The 17,204-nt window shown below is 37.5% G+C and overlaps 3 protein-coding genes across 8 annotated transcripts; 2 read left to right on the top strand and 1 right to left on the bottom strand.

Moving 5' to 3' along the window:
• Positions 1-237: 237 nt before the first annotated feature.
• On the bottom strand, positions 238-9,023 carry LOC127658153 (zinc-binding protein A33-like). Of its 3 annotated transcripts, none has more exons than XM_052147279.1 (7): positions 8,934-9,023; positions 5,701-5,854; positions 5,343-5,438; positions 4,162-4,395; positions 3,659-3,681; positions 3,385-3,500; positions 238-1,959 (listed from the first exon to the last, which is right to left on the bottom strand). In XM_052147279.1, the coding sequence occupies exons 2-7, from the start codon at positions 5,764-5,766 to the stop codon at positions 1,397-1,399; spliced, it is 1,098 nt and encodes a 365-aa protein (XP_052003239.1). In that variant the 5' UTR covers positions 5,767-5,854; positions 8,934-9,023; the 3' UTR covers positions 238-1,396. The 3 variants fall into 3 exon arrangements, with proteins under 3 accessions (XP_052003239.1, XP_052003241.1, XP_052003240.1); XM_052147281.1 differs by having other exon boundaries at positions 4,162-4,390; XM_052147280.1 differs by lacking the exon at positions 8,934-9,023 and adding an exon at positions 6,034-6,074.
• On the top strand, positions 8,820-12,778 carry LOC127658154 (INO80 complex subunit E-like). 3 transcript variants are annotated; one of them, XM_052147282.1, is made up of 8 exons: positions 9,158-9,291; positions 9,370-9,440; positions 9,544-9,596; positions 9,691-9,757; positions 10,071-10,185; positions 10,409-10,507; positions 11,918-12,138; positions 12,713-12,778. In XM_052147282.1, the coding sequence occupies exons 1-7, from the start codon at positions 9,211-9,213 to the stop codon at positions 12,122-12,124; spliced, it is 693 nt and encodes a 230-aa protein (XP_052003242.1). In that variant the 5' UTR covers positions 9,158-9,210; the 3' UTR covers positions 12,125-12,138; positions 12,713-12,778. The 3 variants fall into 3 exon arrangements, with proteins under 3 accessions (XP_052003244.1, XP_052003243.1, XP_052003242.1); XM_052147284.1 differs by lacking the exons at positions 9,158-9,291; positions 12,713-12,778 and adding an exon at positions 8,820-8,907 and having other exon boundaries at positions 11,918-12,607; XM_052147283.1 differs by lacking the exons at positions 9,158-9,291; positions 12,713-12,778 and adding an exon at positions 8,867-8,942 and having other exon boundaries at positions 11,918-12,607.
• Positions 12,779-13,184: 406 nt separating this feature from the next.
• On the top strand, positions 13,185-16,791 carry LOC127658044 (uncharacterized). 2 transcript variants are annotated; one of them, XM_052147121.1, is made up of 2 exons: positions 13,185-13,632; positions 15,054-16,791. In XM_052147121.1, the coding sequence occupies exons 1-2, from the start codon at positions 13,210-13,212 to the stop codon at positions 16,332-16,334; spliced, it is 1,704 nt and encodes a 567-aa protein (XP_052003081.1). In that variant the 5' UTR covers positions 13,185-13,209; the 3' UTR covers positions 16,335-16,791. The 2 variants fall into 2 exon arrangements, with proteins under 2 accessions (XP_052003081.1, XP_052003080.1); XM_052147120.1 differs by having other exon boundaries at positions 15,051-16,791.
• The last annotated feature ends 413 nt before the right edge of the window (positions 16,792-17,204 follow it).

Raw genomic sequence — 17,204 nt, 5'->3', positions numbered from 1 at the left:
AACATTCACTGCACACTGCCTAACTGATTCTATCTCCTAACAGAGGAAAGAAAGTTTTGACAGGGTGTGTGAAACACACAGAAACAGAATCGCTCTGAAAAAAGAGTTTTTGACGACACCCGGTGACGTATCCATTTATAGCCTGGCCTCAGGTGCATCTAATGATTACATCAACTGAGGCTATAAATTCCGGTCAATGTTCATTGACGTGTTCCACATATTATTTCAGCTCGGCTCACAGCGAAAGCTGTTCCCCCCGTAGCGCTTAGCAGCGCAACATCAAAGTGAAGCCTTTTGTAAAGGGAACATTTGTTTCCAGATTGTGTACTGAATTTTGCTCTACAAGCTGACTAGAGCAAGTCACACAGTCAGCTTCCCACACAAGGTTTTGCAAATCCCTAGGGGTTCGTGAAAGATGGAGCTGCAAGGGGTTTGTGAGATGGTTACGAAGCAATATGATAACACAGGAAATCGACATGCTGCTTCGGAATGTTCATGTACCTTGAAATCTGCCCCATTCTGCTGAATTATTCCCAAGCACCATCTCCCATCAGACATTTTTGCTACAATTAAAAAATGTTCTCCTTTTGTCATGGCCAGACTAAATCTCAGAATCATCAGTATCCCATAGAAACCAGGTAGTTATTGCGTTCAATCTGAGACCAGGAAGTAATCAAATTTACGATTCTGAGGTTGCATTTTCACACTAAAATAACATATTTACTCCACTGATGGTTAGATTTATGGTTGGGGTTTGGGTTTAAGGTTTATAACATATGCATTTCTGATAAAAAAAAAAAAAAATTAAAATACGGCTCGCTTTTGGCGCCACCCTATGGGCGTTTCAACTCAACAACACTAATAGATTTGGTCACTGGGAACAGTGGTTCGAATTTCGGTAAGCACAGACCGATTTCAGCAGTAGACCTCCTGTCACCAAATTCACAGTTTGATCTGGATGAAAGCCGGATTAATTGGAATAAAAATTTATAGTTTTTAAAACAGAAATTTACAAACATAAAACTGATCTTATCAAAAATAAGTTGTTTAATTATTTACACACAACACCGTAACACGTAAAATCATTGTAAAATTTATTACAATTAATAAAAGATTAGCATTACTCAAAATCTAAGGGGCTGCTACAAGTTAATTATTAAGGTCATAGGGGTTCAGCTGTCAAAAAAGTTTTGAAGTCCTAGTTTATTGTACCTGTAAATAGTTGATTGACAGCAAAAACTGCTCTCTAGCTTTAATTCTCCTTGTATGTCTTAAAATGTTTAAGACATACAAGGTTTGATGTGATACTATATGGATTATAACTTTAGCACAACAAAGATAAAGCTGAGTTAGCAGTAGGGGGAAAAACCAAACATCCATCAACTATGCAATTTTCTTAGAATGATGGATGAAAGATGGATAGAGGGGCACAGTTCTTTCCTTCATCTGTGTCACATGGGTTGTAGAATGGATAGAGTGGCACTAGAACAGTTCCCATGTAGAAGGAGAAGAGTGGCATCATGGTGACAGCATTGTGGAATGACACCTCCTCTTTTTCACAGTCCAGGAAGATGCCGATGCGGATGAGATGGGTGGACGAGCGCACCTGTGTGGGCTTTGGGTGCGTGCAGGCTGTGATCAAGCCATTTTTAAGGGACAGTGTCCACAGTCCGTTTAACGTGGAGGAGGAGGTCATCTCCCCACGATGCACATCTGCTCTGGCCACGCCCACTCGCCAGGAGGTTTTGCCCTTAACTTCCACCTCCCAGTAATGGCAGCCATGAGTGAAACCCTCAGACCCCATCACACAATAGTAGTAGTGGAAGCGCTTTGGGTTTCTCTCCGCTGGGTTCTCCTCAGGCACCTCCTTGTCCTCCTCAATAAACACAGTAGTCCTATCAGCAGATAGGGTCAACAGGGGATGTGCCGTTTCAGGGTCAAAAGTCAAGGCAGATATGTCTGTTTGAAAAGGGGGTAAAAGACAAACTTCTTAAGAATTTATTTAAATCAGCTTAATCAGTGATATGTAGTACAATAAATTAAAAGTGCTCTCATTTGTTTTCCTTAATAGAAAAAGTTTTACACTGAAAGGCTCTTTTTGCCATGTTCTGGGTCATCTCACACACGGTCGAGCACTCAGCCTTTCAAAGTAAACTCTTTTGACATCGAGAGAATATGAATTAATTTGACATATACGCACAACAACTGCTTTGTGATACTCTCATAGTTTGGTCACTGGCAGGAGCATGTGCTGACAATGTGAGCAGGCGAATACTACTCATTTTATCTTGGTAATCCCTCTATTATCTGACACTTTTTCTCACAGATTAATTTAAACATGGCTGACTGCGAATAATGCTTTTCTACAAATGGCATCGGTAACTGAAATCTGTTGCTTCTGTGTGTTTCTCCTTCCATGCCTCTAGGTGTCACTGTGGTCCTTAGTCAGGTTCGACAACATATATTTAACGCAAATAAAAACTTGGTTGCGAGAGATACATTTACAGTCTCAAAGCTGAGGTGTGTACATTTTTCAGTTTTCAGAAAGCTGTTTTAAAAAAAATAAAAAATAAAAATAAACTAGATGTAATGGTTAACTTTTCAACAAATTTTTTGTCCATCGGATATTTTTTTGGTAAGAAATATTTTCATTGTGTTGTTGGCTTAATGACTGACACAAATGTACACAACAGTACAACCCATTAAATAGACTCAATGACACAGCTTAATTTTAATTAACTTTTTACAAAAAAAAAATGTCTCGCCCCTATTCCCCCCAATTTGGAATGCCAAATTCCCAATGCACTCTAAGTCCTCATCTCAATCCGGGTGGCTGAAGATGAATCTCAGTTGCCTTCGCGTCTGAGACTCAATCCGTGCATCTTATCATGTGGCTTGTTGAACGCGTGAACAGAGCATATGTGGAGGCTTCACGCTATTCTCATCAGCATCCATGCACATCTCACCACGCGCCCCACCGAGAGTGAGAAGCACATTATAGTGACCAAGAGGCGGGTACCTATGTGACGCTACCCTCCCTAGCAGCCGGGCCAATTTGTTTGCTTAGGAGACCTGGGTGGAGTCACTCAGCATGCCCTGGAATTGAACTCGTGACTCCAGGGGTGGTAGTCAGTGTCTTTACTCGCTGAGATACCCACCCACCCCCAAATTGCATGAACTTAAATATAGCATCTACCATGACTAAAGTTCAATACAATATTGGCCAGCACAACATAAACCAAAAATGACTGAGCGCAAATTTAAAATGTATATTACAAACTATCCATAAATGGAAAGATCTACAACGTTTGTATTATAGAGACATTTTTAAATAGTATTTTAGCACTTGGGTGGGGGTAATACAAATATTTAGAATTTCAGTACTTGGGTAGAGAGATGTTTTCATGTGTTTCCAGATCCTGTACTGAATGGGTCCCACAAACTGACTAGAGCAGATATCACTCTCTACTGGGGCAGGACAGATGAAATTTACCTCACATCTAATAAAGAGAAACAAGGCAAATTAATATTATGAAAACCGATAGATGGGTGATTAGCAGATATCAAGACAACGAAAAACAAAATGGCAGAAATGGTGTTGATTATCAGTGAATGACAACCAAAAGAGAAAGAATAAAATTTAGTGGTAGTCACTTGCCTTTTCAGAAGCTCTTTGATTTCCTAGATGGATAAAAATATAGTGTTTAGAATATGATCCTTCACATTCAAGTCATGTTTTACTGCCTGGACACAGCAGTCATCTCCACAGATTCCTCAGATGCTTATTCAATCATGTGATTGTTAAGGCACTTTGAAAGTGCACTGAATAGTGTCAGGTGGCATCTAGCATGCTCTTTGGGTGAACTACTGTAATCCTGTCGTGTTAAATATGTAATGCGGTCAAAGTATATGTCATCAAGCTATAATAACACATTTAAATGCACAGGCTGTGGCAGTTTAGGCAGAATACCACAAACAGCTAAAACCTTTACAATTAATTATTAATTAAATTCACCTTAAATAAATTTAATAATCCATACAGGATAAGGTCTAAGGCAAGTGCAGGGCTCAACCATACCTCTCCAACTCAAATAAAAGCTTAAAGATAAAGACTTTCACTACCTAATCTGTCACATCAAAAAACTTAAAATGGCAATCCACCTTCAGAAGTTTGGGACTGTCATCTTCCCTCAGTTTGCAGTTTAATGTCTCGATGGCTCTCTCAAGATCTCTACCCTGCATGGCAATCTTCTTCTCTCTCTCTTTTAAGATCTTCATTCGTTTGTCCCTTTCTTTCCTCAATCGTTCCAGGTCCATCTCCTCCTCCTCATCCAGGAAGCGATGAAGGTTCCGGAACTCTGTTTGGATTTCACGCTCTATCTCTTCAAATCTGTTCTGTGAGAAATAGCAGAGGAAGAGAGAGACATTAATGACGTAATCCTTCTTGTGACCAGATCTTGTGACAAACATAATTATTGTTCATGAGGTGGCCACATAACATATTCTAAAGTTTTGATTTTTAGATGTCAATCTCACTCCAAGATTTCTGGAACACTTGATTCTCAATGGCTCATTGCGGCATTCAGCAGTCAAATGTTTTTTGTAATGGGGTGATTCTAACGAAACCTGTAAATAAAATGGCCTGGTCCAAGCTTTTGTTAAATTCTCCTTTGTTGCCCATATGAAAAGGGTGCTCTTATGTTGCCCTTTCAACACACTTTTGGAGTATTTGGTGTTTCCAATGTGCAGCAGTAAATGGCGGCACTTAATAAATAATAGTGGGGCAAAACATGTGACTATTTAGTCACATCAGCCCACTCAAATGACCGGCTCACTACTCAATGACACACTGGGAAATGTTCTGGTGCTCCCGATGGCCAGTCCATCGCTGAATACAGTAAAAAAAAATCTTCATTGTAAACAATGGGAATAGTAAAATTAAAATGTCTGGACGAGTTACATAATGAAAATTGTGGGTAAAATGTGCTTAAAGTGTCTTGAAAATAATGTCACAATGCAAAAAAGGCTTAATTTTCATAATGCAAAATATAATTGATGAACGGCAAACTATATAACTGTATAAATCAAACCATTTCTTCTTGCAAACTAAAATAATTGAAACATAAATCACATTTTCAAATCATTATGTAGGCTACCAAGTAGCCATGTAATAAGCTGAACAAACCTGACCACCATGTTAGGCTTTATTTTGAACAATGACCATCTGACTGTACATTTAAGTGTGACTTTTCTTTTCATTTGAGCCAATAAATGGTTTTGTGAAGGAAAGACTATTTATACTCACTTCGTCACTCATATTACACAAGTAAACAACCCAGTACCTCAACCTCCAGTGCTTCCACAAAGGTGTCCTTTTCAGCTTCATGGCATTCATCAATTTCATGTTTAATCTTTTTAATTGCTTGAATGAGCTTCTCCTGAAACATAAAAACAGATACAAAGCCACTTTGCAAGATGACAAATCTTAAGTACATTAATTATATTATATTTGTGCATTAACCCAAACCTTAACCTTAATCTCTAATTATTTAACATCTTTAAAGGTTTAAAAAAAATGTCTTAAAGAGTCAAATTAACATGTTATCCTTCCATAAATAAAGCAATGCATGTGCAATTCACACTGTATATTTTTGTCATAATTGTCATAGCTTATATATCCAGGTGAAATTTCATTCTTACCTTTTGGTCACAGAGAAGAGAGATGTTAAAGTTGTTCTTTGTGTCCTTCATATTATTTGTGTGCATTCCAGTATTCCTTGTCAAAGCAGACCGAGGCAGAAATCTGGGATCTCAGACATGAGAGAGGGGTTAAATTAAGCTGAGTGATCAGTGTCTGTCAGAAAGGGAGAGAGCGAGAGAGAGAGAGGAGGGACAAAGGCAATATGAGCAGAATACATCAAACGAGGGTGAAAGATATATAATTGGTCAGGGTGAAAAATTACACAGACTTGAGGTAAACATCACATAAGTCTAATCTACAATAAACAATATTATTTTTTAAATAAGTATCACCGATGGCATGAGACCAAGAGGATTTGCCTTCACATTTGAAGGTGTCAAAACAGTAGAAGAATAGCAGAAGGGGGTATTGTGGGGTTCATAGCTGTCTCCCAGCACTGTATTATGGGAATGAGGCAAGAGCATGCTATTTCTGTCTGCAACAAGAGCTAATGCCAGGAAACAGAGGCAGACTATTACAGGGAGAAAGACAGATAGAAGGGGGGTGTGGGGTTTGTGTTTCACTGTTAGGGGTCTGTCACAAATGTAAGTGTATATATGCACAAATGAGAAAGCATAGGAGAGAAAGTGAGAGTGTGGACCCATGTTGTATATGCAAACAGAGGGAGGATTATATTTCATGAAGAGCGTGTCTGTGTGGCAAAGATTTTTCACATTTTTATTCTGTGAGGGCAGTGCTATGACAAGAACAAATCCTTTGTGGAAAAAGTCACCTCTCTCTCTCTCTCTCTCTCTCTCTCTCTCTCTCTCTCTCTCTCTCTCTTTCTCTCAGCTTAGTTAGGCTAGGGCAATATTTTATTCATGGATCTGTCCTGTGTGTCCGACTGGTGGGACCAAAATGCAGACTCAGTAAAAGAGGATAAACATACAGTCATAAACATCACACATACAACGCAGCTATGGGATTCTTTAAAAACTGTAGTCTCCACCTCAAAGAAAATAACATATTACTTTTGGCCCCATAGACTATGATAATCTTTCTTTTCTCTTCTTCTTTTTTTTTTTTTTCAATTATTTAGTGAAGATTTTTTATTTATTAGATAAAATGTTTGTAAAATAAACAAAATTTTGATTGATTTCTTACATAATTGCATTTTTTCTTTTGATACATGCGACTATTGTTTAACTTTTTTAAAATAAATTAAACAGTATTTTTATTAATGAATTAACATATCAATCCTTATTACTTTTTTATTTAATACTTATTAAAGGGGCCATATTTTGCCTACTTGTCAATTTAGAAAAATATTGCCATAAAATAATTAATAATAATAATAATTTTTCAGTCACAAAAAATATGCTTTAAAAATGTTATATTTCTACACGATATAAAAAACATTATTATATAAAAAAAGTGTATTTTGTTACATTATTCCGTTCATTTTTATGCAATAAATTATATATAATTATATTATATATTAATTATAGAATATATCATTATTTTCATTTTTTTCATATTTCATATTTTCAGTTTTATTTGTATGTAGGCTATAGATCCAACAGCTCAGAAAGAAATCCATTCCACATACTCACGTAATACAGTGAACTTAGTGAAAGTAAAACCATAACTACAACCATGGAGAAACAGACAACATTATTTGAGAAAGGACATTTTATGTAAGCAAAAGAGTAAAGGTGGGTTATCTGTGCTTACCTTTGAAACATTGAATAATACATTTAAGGTTAATTGGTTAATTATATTAATGAAAGAAAAGGACAGCATGTGGTACACATTTCCAAAGTATGTGTTTGATATGTTGGGTGGCATAGATCTATTGTTGAGATCTGATTATAAAATTGAAAAACTACCTGTGAAATTAGCTACATTTCACAAACAAGCTTTATTAGCTTGGATGCTGGTGTTTAAGCACAATATTTCCCCAAATAAATATATTATTTGGAATAATAGAAGTATTCAATATAAAAATAGATCTCTCTTCTATAAAAGCTGGTATGAAAATAATATTGTGTTAGTTAGACAACTTTTAAATTAAAATGGTAATTTGTTAACTTATAGTGAATTCTTGGATAAATTTGGGTTTCCAGTTACACCAAAAGAGTATACTGTTGTGTTTGACGCCATACAGGTTACACATTTTGTAAGAGCTTGTGGAAGTGATGTTTCTGAGACAATATATGTTAAAGACAGCATGTTTATAGGAGATATTGATATCCTTAAACACCATTGTACCAATAAACATATTAGGAATATTTTAATAGGTGAAACAGCTACTCATAAAAGTTAATTGTGGAACAATGTATTTAGACATATAAACTGGACTAAAGCTTGGAATATTTGTGAAAAATATTGTTTAAATAATAAAGTAAAAGAGGTTACATTTAAAGTTTTGCATGGTATATATCCAGCTAAAGGTGTATTAGAGAGATTTAATTTAGATATTGATTATTCCTGTGATTTTTGCTCAACTGAAAAAGAATCTACTGTACATCTTTTTTATAATTGTATATACTCTAAATGTTTTGGGTGGATATGGAAAATTTTATTAGAAGGAAAACCAAAACTATATTCAAACTAAATAATTTTGATATATGTATATATTATTCCAATGAAAATAATAATAATAACTTTATTTTTCTTGTGCAACTTTTTATTATTTTGGGGAAGTTCCACATACATAAAAAGAAATGGTCAGGGTCTAAGCCAAATTTCATTCATTTTCTCCTGGATATCAAGAACTACAGCACCTGTTTGTATATTGTAGTATTTTTTGGTTATCTTTTGATTAAGGAATTAACATTTTGTACACTCTGGTATTTTCTGTATATATTTATATAATGTTGTATACTATGTTCTGTTAATTAAAAAAAAAAAAGAAAAAAAAACTACAACCCCCCTTTTCCGGTGTATCGAATGTTGAAAGCGGAAGTAAACAAAGAACCTATGATCCAAACAACACACTATATACTATGCACTAACAACATATACATGAAGTGTATGAATTTTCAAAGTGTAGTATTATCCCAAATGGAACACTTAACGGGTTTTCTACAAGGAAGCGTTCCCCGTTTAACAGCTGACGGAAGTGACGTTTCAAACCCAAGCGTTGAGTTGACGCTAGCTTTAGCGAGATATTCACCCTCAGTTCAACACTTATATCTCAATAATATACATTTTCACACAGCATGGTATGATGGTAATGCATTTAACTCACCTTTCTAAGGTACTGTCTTCACAGAAGTTTCACTAGTTGATTTATTCTCCATTATTTACAATTGTTTTGCCTGATCACCGTCGGTGCCTATAACTCCGCCCCTTCCGCTATCTACGGTAAACCGCGAGCGGCTTATTCAACCGTGTGACTGAATGTGTGTGATTCGTGGTTATTATAATCTATTATCATAGATTTGTACATTTGTTTCGCATTCTTTGTTCAAGTTTGGATGTATTCAGACAGTCTGAAATCGTTACTATTCTAGTAAGAATTCAAAATGAATTGTCAAGCAGAAGTTGAGGTGGAATATAAGAGAAAATACAAGAATCTTAAACGCAAGTTGAAGTTTCTGCTATATGTGAGTGTTTTATTTTTTCCTCTGTCTCTGTGTTTTTTTATTAGCATTGTTGTTAACCTTCTCCGATATTCTCTTCAGGAGCAGGAGTGTTTTCAGGAGGAACTGCGAAGAGCTCAGAGAAAACTACTTAAAGTTTCAAGAGACAAAAGGTACAAACTGTAGTCTTGCTGTAAATTAAATGCTTTATCTTTGTTTTATATTGACCCACAGATTGCACTTGATTAAATGCCTCATTTGTGGTGTGTGTCTCAGTTTTCTGTTGGACAGGCTGCTGCAGTATGAAAGGGTGGATGAAGAGTCTTCTGGTAGGTCTCTAATGAAAGTGAGAGAATCACTCTGTTTTCGTGATGTTGTCTGTTGTCCAGTGTTTTGACAGTGCTCTGTGTTTTCTTCCCTCAGATTCCGATGCCACCGTTTCCTCAGACAGTGAAGGAGAGAGAGACAAAGACAGCGAAACTGTGAAGAAGTGAGTCTACAATGTGTAGGTTTTTGCACATTGTAGACTCATAAAAATACAAAGATGTTTAATTATTTAATTGTACCTTTAATTAAAGGTTTAGATTAATCTGCCCTTTAAATGTTTTTGGGAAAAAAACATTTGATTGAAAATTCCCTTTTGAATTGTTTTTAATTCCCACATTTTGGCATTGTGACATTTGCACATGCTCACCATTCTTTCTCAAATGCTATTAAGCTAATGAGTATCATGCAAACACTGCTGCTGCTGCTGCATATTTTTATCTTTATAACCAATAAGTGTGTATTGATCTGTCATTTAGGAGGAGAAGTCCTGGAGTTCCTCCCATCTCTTCTTCTTCCCCTCATCTCTCGCTCCTGTCTCATTCTTGTGCGGTTCCTCTCCAGTCATCTGCTCCTGCACAGTACATTAACACTGTGAGTAAATCACACCTCCATAATGCCTCCATGAATCTCATACATGCTGCTTTCATGGTTTTAAGTTTCTTTCCATTCTATTCATTTTTTTCTCTCTCTTTTTTTTTGTCTTTTTATCACTTCACCTGATTTATGTGGACTTCAACAAACACACATTACTGGGGGCACTCTGAGTGTGGGATTGGATGTTATTGTTTGGTGGGTTTGATTGTGGGCTGAGCAGTTACCCTTCCCTCCTGAGTATTTGGCTCCCTCTGCTGAGCGAGTGAAGAGAGAGAGAAAAACAAAACTGGAAAAACACAGGAAAGACTGTTCAGGGAAGGTGAGAGCGCAACATAGAGGCCTAGATTCACACTATCGCTATAAGTACACAACACCTTTGATTTCTTTCATATTATTTAAAGTAAAAGTTCTCCCAAACGTAAACATTGTCATTATTTACTCGCCCTAATTTGTTCCAAAACTGTATGCTGTTATTTTTATTTAAAGGGATAGTTCGCCCAAAAATAAAAATTCTCTCATGATTTACTCACCCTCATGCCATCCCAGATGTGAATGACTTTTTCTTGTGCAGACCATAAAGATTTTTAGGAGAATATCTCAGCTCTGTAGATCTATACAATGCAAATGAATGGTGACCAATAATTTGAAGCTCCAGAAAGCACATAAAGACAGCATAAAAGTAATCCACAAGGCTCCAGTGGTTTAATCAATGTCTTCTGAAGTGATCGAATCAGTTTTGGGTGAGAACAGACAAAAAAAAGTATCTCCTTTTACATTATAAATCTTGACATCAGCAGTCTGCTCGGTGATCATGATTTCAAGTTCGATAATGCTTTTATGCTCTGCACATGCATCAAGCACTAGGAAGTGTATTTGAGTTTGTAATCATGATCCTGCCTAGAGACTGCAATGGCAAGATGTACAGTGAAAAAGGAGACACATTTTTTTTGTCTGTTCTCACCCAAACTAATTAGATTGCTGCAGAAGACATTGATTAAACCACTGGAGGCTTATGGAATATTTTTATGCTGTCTAAGTGCTTTCTGGAGCTTGAAGGTTTTGGTCACCGTTCATTTGCTTTGCATGGTCCTATAGAGCTATTTTCATTTTTATATGAGCTATTCCTTTAAGTGGGACACAAAAGGATAATTTTTTTCTTAACATAGATCTTTTCTTAACAACGACAGCTCATAGTGATCAAAATGCAATAGAAGTAGCGTGTTTGGCGCGCACTATATTTAAATAATTTTGCACTGAAAATCTTGCCCTCGACTTAAGTTGTCAAATCTTTTTTGTGTAGGTGTCCATTCAGATATTTTTAGATGCATTTCATCCAGTTGCCAAATGTTAAACAATTACAACAGATACATATGAGATTTAAGAACTACAACGGAAAATGTTAAGAGATGCAGAATATAGCACACGCTATTTTCTTATATATTGAATTGGTTGGGATTTTTTTGCTCATTTTGGAGCCTGACAGGCATGATCTGATGTTGTATGGAAAAGTGCTGAGTGATGATTCTTTAAAAATTTAGCTTTTTATTCCATGTAACAAATAACTAAAAAAGTAGTTTGGAATGACATGTCAATAATGAAAGAATTTGGGGTAAATTATTCCTTTAATCAGTCTTGCAGTTACAGAATATTTCTATATAACTATTAGTTACATTTGACATGCAGTCTCCCTAATATCTAATCTATCTTTTCTCCCTCTTGCTTTATTCAGGTGGTTAGCCCACTGACCTCTAATTACCCTGCAGGCAGTGATGCATCTGGAGGTGCGAGTGGACCATTCAGCTGGGTCCCACAGCAGATGCTGAGTGAAGATGCAGCTGGTGAAGAGGGAGACAGCGAGGGAGAGAGTGACATAGGAGAGGAGGAGAGAGGAGAGGGGGACGAGGCAGAGCTGGTCATTGACATACCGAATGAGTGAGGGTGAAGGCGAAGGTGTCTATATCAGCTTTTATAGTTCCTACATGATCTGTTATATCAGAATGAATCTGTTATTGCCTGATGTAGAGATCTTGCAAACTAGATGACACACACACACACACACACACACACACAGGTTGCTGGATCTGTGTTTTATGAGACATTTGGTTGTGTAACAGATTGAGTTACCTAAAAACACCTGACTCATCATAGATACTGGATAGTTACATTCTTTAAAGACTTCTGAGCTGCAGTACATCTGTAAATGCAAGTGTGTGCAGTAAATTTAGAGTGGTGGAGCTCACCTAACATTATTTAGAAAACAAGACAGGAGGAAAGAGAGAGAGTGGGGGAAGCAGAATGAAGAGCCACACCCATATTTCCCCCAAGCACATAAATACCAGTTGAGACATGTTGCTTTGTGATTATGAAACATGCACACACACTCGCACACAAACTGAAAATACAATACATAATGATATTTCCCAAAATGTAAAAACAAATATGTATACTCACAAAGCTTTGAACTGTAATAAAAAAGAAAAGTTCTCTTTTAACAAGTAATTTTTGTCCTATTTTCTTCACACAGGTGCCAAATGGGACTGCAATCAAAACATTTAATAGTTTTTGTTTCAAAGACCTTTTTAATGACCTGTTTATAAAGTATTAAATACAAATTTTAAATCTAACCTTCTTCTGTGATGTTGTTATTCAAGCATTTTATTTGTTCAGTTATTACAGATACTGTTGTGCTGTACATACAGTTGGTTATTGCTCACCAGCCCAAAGAGTCTTACCATCTAGAATTCCCCATTTATGACTGAACATCTCTATTTGCCATGCACACTGTGTCAGAATGTTCTCTTGGGTATAAAAAAAAAAAAGAACAGGGCCTGCAAAGAATGGTCATGTGTGTTTGTATGTGCATATGTTTGGGAATGCGGACATACAGGTAGTGTTAAGGTGTGTGAGAGGTGTGTGTACTGGTTTGTGAACATTATAGCAATACTAAGACGAGGTGTAGTCGAATGTAATTTAGAAAGAGAGGGATGGGTGGAGGAGAGAGTGAGTGTGAAAGGAGGAGGGATGAAGAAGGTTGCATTGTGCCCAGACTTATTCTGCATAGTTGAAGAGAGAGGGAGAGAGGAACAGTCTAGCAGGGTCTTGTTTTGTGTGCTGCAGTCTCCGTTTGCTGTATCAAGGGTTTTGGCCATGCTGTTTGCTTTGCCTAAACTTGTACTGTGTGTGTCTGGAGTGCTATTTCATGCTCTTTTAGCAAGGGCAAGTACACACACAGTCCTTGATCCCGGGTTCTTCCAGTGTCAAGAGTGCTTTTTCAAAAGCACACCTCCACAATCATTGTCTGATTTGGGTTTGGAGCAGAAGTGTCACAAACATCTGACCGGACGGCCTTTTGCATCACTCTATAACACCAACTGCCAGTCTGTCGTTTATACAGCCCTTCAACTCAGCCTGACTAATGGATGGGGCAGAGGAGAGCACAGTAAGGTGAGGCAAGTCTTCCTGTTATTCTCTTTTTCAGTCACTTTCTTTTGGAAGTCAGAAAGAGATTTCTCATTTCACCATTCACCGTCATTGCATGTCCATACCATGAAAGTGAATGGTGACTGAGGCTGTCATCCTTTTTGTGTTCCATGTTGGATAGAAACTAATTTGTTTGGACCTACATGACGGTGAGTAGCTGATGACATAATTGTATTTTTTAGTGAACTATCCCTTAAATGTTATTCATTGTAACCACATGGTGCACAGATAATGATTTAATGAGTATATACATAGGTTATTAATGTCTGAAATTGGATGAAAGATTTCTTGCTGAACAGCATCTTTTAGAATTTCTGCTGACATGCACATGGGCATTATTAAGTCAAGCGAAAGAGAAGAAAAAAAAAAACTCTATTTCTCGGATCATTGATAATAGCCGTGTAGAAGTACATTAGATGCAAAAGAACACTGTAGAATGGAAATAAATCTATAATATGCAGAATAACTCTTACAAGACAATTTGGCTGTATTTAATGGGGTTGCTCACTGAAACGGCAAAACAGACTCGGAAATGGTTGTTTAATTAAGTCACACCCCAAAAGAAATATCTCATTCTTATTTGTCAACCACTGCCCTAATCCTAATATTCTTGGTCTTTAAAAAACCTCTAATATAAAGACCATTTTTGTCTCTGTCGTTATGACGTATCCTGCGTCAGAAGAATTAAAGGGATAGTTCATCCAAAATGAAAACCATTTACTCACATTTACACACATTCTTCTGTGGAACAAAAAAAGGAAATGTTAGGCACTCAGTCACCATTGACTTTCCTTGGAAAAAGGATGGAATAAAAATAAATGGTGGAAAAAGCTAACATTCTGCTTAAAGGTGCTGGAAGCAATTTTTGCGTTCTAGCTTTAACGTGACAAAGCCGTTGAATTAACCACGCCCCTCATTACAAAATCCAAATATTATTTTGCGACCAAAACCCAGCTAAAGAGCAGCATTGTTTGTTCCTGTGGCTGTCAAATTCAATAGTGGCACAATAGCGCCCTCGACTGACAAACATTATGAATCATAGCCTTCAGTGATCCACTTGAAATGAGAACGTGCAAAATTATTGACAATAAAGTCGTCAGTGTCTGCAGACACATTTTTGTTTGCTATTTACAAAGTCTACAGCTGTCACATATCTCAGGACATTTATTTTATTCATATCTTTAAGGGAGTAGGAAACATTTTTGCATACTTTTCCATGAAAAATCGCTAAACAGCACCCTTAACAAGGGTGTCATTTGTGTAGAAGGAAGGAAGAAGTCACACAGGTTTGGAAAAACAAGATGTTGATAAATGATGAGAGAATTTTAATTTGTGGTTGAACTATTCCTTAAAGTTTTGTTTGTCTCTTTTAAATGCATCAGCAGGATGCAGAAGAAGAGATCAATGAAGATTCCCCTGTGGCCATCCCAGCTCTTTACACAGGAACAACGGAAGAAACTCCCTCAGACTCCCCTTTCCTGAAGTGGGATGCTCTGACAGCAGGACTGATACGTAGATCAGCCATACCGCTATGTTCAAAGACAAGTGGGGAAATGTATGTGCAGAGTGGCGTGGGAGAGTTTAATGAGTGTGGGGTGAACGTGTTGTGGTCAGCAGTGTGTTGTGCTGCTTCAAATGGGCATGACAGCTTCAGTGTTGGGCTAGTGAAGGAGGGGATGGTGAGGGCGGTGAGCGTTCAAGCTTTAGAGGAGTTGATCGGTATTTCAGGGCTGTTTTCAGGAGGCTGTGGTGAGATAGGTGGCCAGAGAGAAGAGGAGCTTATGTTGCTCTTTAATGAGCAACTAAATGGCATGAAAACACACAGTTCTGATGGACAGAGTGAGAACCACAACAGTCAGGATGCAGGTACATCAGACCCAGAAAATGAGGAAACAACATCACAGTCTGTCAATGAAGCCCAAAGCTACACATCTTCCTTGAAGTCGCAGATGGATCTTCAGGAGAGCAGCAATGAGACTGAGAACTCCGAGACTGGAAGTGCTCTGCTTTACATTCTGTCGTCCACCATCTCTCTTCTGTACATCCCTTTCTCTCCCATCGTTAACACGGTCACTAACCTTCCCTCCCAACTCACATATATTCTACAGGAAGATATGGCTGTTCTAGCCTCTGTGCCTGGTGACAGTTTCACTTTGGTCAATAACTTGGGCTCAGGAGTGTCATCTGGGGTTTTGTGTGTGTTTAACACCCTCTACCAGACCGGGGAACTGAGCGTGTGCACACTATATGCCTGCCTCAGTCCATTAGCCAACAGCCTGCTCCAGGCATTCCAGGATGGATTTGTAGGCACAGGTACACTGGCGTGGGATGCCCTGGGTATCGTGACAGGCACCGCTTGCAATGGTTTGGGGGTTGGCAAGATGGTGCTTGGGTCAGTCTGTAATCAGATGGTGGATTACCTGTGTGCTTTGGGCTCAGAATTGGGCCAGCAGGTGTCATCAGTGGGTTGTGGGATAGGAACACTTACCTGGAGAAGTGTAAAGGGGGCGGGCCACATGTTCAACATTGTTACAGCCATTGTAGGAGGAGTGGTGGAGAATTCAATAGCAAATGTACAGGAAGCTTTTGGAGGGAGTTTTGGGGAATCATCTGAATTGCAAACACCTGAAGTGCAGCCATCTATAGTGGCTGGTGAACAGATTTAATTGTGTGTATGTGCCTGTTACCGCATTAACACATTAGCATCCTAAAAATGTCTTGCTGACAGAACAACAGATATTGACCATATTGCATGCTTATGACATCATGAAAATACTGTTTTTAACACTGCCTTAAAACTTTTACATTTTGTTAAGGTTGTGTTTTGGGCTGGAGTTTACTGAGCTGACCCTAGGTCTGATTTGGAAATAGAAGGTGCAAGAAGATTTGTATATTACAAGGTGCTTAAATGTTTATTTCAAGTCTAAAAAAGATGTAAATGTTGTGAAATGTTTATGTCATTAAATCAGACACGATGTGGCCTTGCTATGTCATGGTTTATATGCTGCAATAAATATGCTGCAATAAAGAATCCTTTCTGTGAGTCATGCTGTGTGATGTATAATATCATAAAGACTCCTCTTCAAGAGAATTTGCATTGAATCTGAATAAAAAAAACTTTCACTCCCACCAGTTTTACTCAATCCTCCCTTTTTCATTTTACTCAAAAGAATAATAATAATGTAACTAAGGGAACTTAAGTTAACTGAGTTGATTAAACAAAAATAATGTGTCTTGTCAGCTTAATGCATGTCTTTTGGGACAACGTTAATATTTTTTGTTTGGTTAACTGAAACTGGGCAGAGGATTTAGCTCTCAGCATGCTTTGCGTGGGACCTAACAGATAGACTAAATGTTAAAATTAAGTGTAATTTTCTGTGTCTCTGTGCACAAGGGTTTACTTGTTGGGTTTTCTTGATTCAGTTAGGTTATTACTTTAAGTATTTAAGTTGAAATTATATGGTAATTTTAGTTTAAGGAAACTCATTTCAAACATGTGGAACCCTGTCCATGATTGAATCAATCCATCCATCCAG

This window comes from Xyrauchen texanus, chromosome 17, assembly GCF_025860055.1.
Source record: "Xyrauchen texanus isolate HMW12.3.18 chromosome 17, RBS_HiC_50CHRs, whole genome shotgun sequence".
Classification (NCBI taxonomy): Eukaryota; Metazoa; Chordata; class Actinopteri; order Cypriniformes; family Catostomidae; genus Xyrauchen; species Xyrauchen texanus.
The sequence above is the reverse complement of the archived record's forward strand: the minus strand, read 5'-3'. Positions and strand labels throughout refer to the sequence as shown.

Excerpts from the sequence above, each read along its gene's own strand:
- LOC127658044 (XM_052147120.1), top strand. The coding sequence starts at position 13,210 with ATGAAGAAGGTTGCATTGTGCCCAGACTTATTCTGCATAGTTGAAGAG. Across the intron at positions 13,633-15,050 it reads GCAGAGGAGAGCACAGTAAG|CAGGATGCAGAAGAAGAGAT; the intron begins GTGAGGCAAGTC and ends TAAATGCATCAG.
- LOC127658153 (XM_052147279.1), bottom strand. The coding sequence starts at position 5,766 with ATGCACACAAATAATATGAAGGACACAAAGAACAACTTTAACATCTCT. Across the intron at positions 4,396-5,342 it reads TGGAAGCACTGGAGGTTGAG|AACAGATTTGAAGAGATAGA; the intron begins GTACTGGGTTGT and ends TATTTCTCACAG. Across the intron at positions 3,501-3,658 it reads ATCAAAGAGCTTCTGAAAAG|ATGTGAGGTAAATTTCATCT; the intron begins GCAAGTGACTAC and ends TCTCTTTATTAG.
- LOC127658154 (XM_052147282.1), top strand. The coding sequence starts at position 9,211 with ATGAATTGTCAAGCAGAAGTTGAGGTGGAATATAAGAGAAAATACAAG. Across the intron at positions 9,597-9,690 it reads GGTGGATGAAGAGTCTTCTG|ATTCCGATGCCACCGTTTCC; the intron begins GTAGGTCTCTAA and ends TTCTTCCCTCAG. Across the intron at positions 9,758-10,070 it reads GACAGCGAAACTGTGAAGAA|GAGGAGAAGTCCTGGAGTTC; the intron begins GTGAGTCTACAA and ends TCTGTCATTTAG.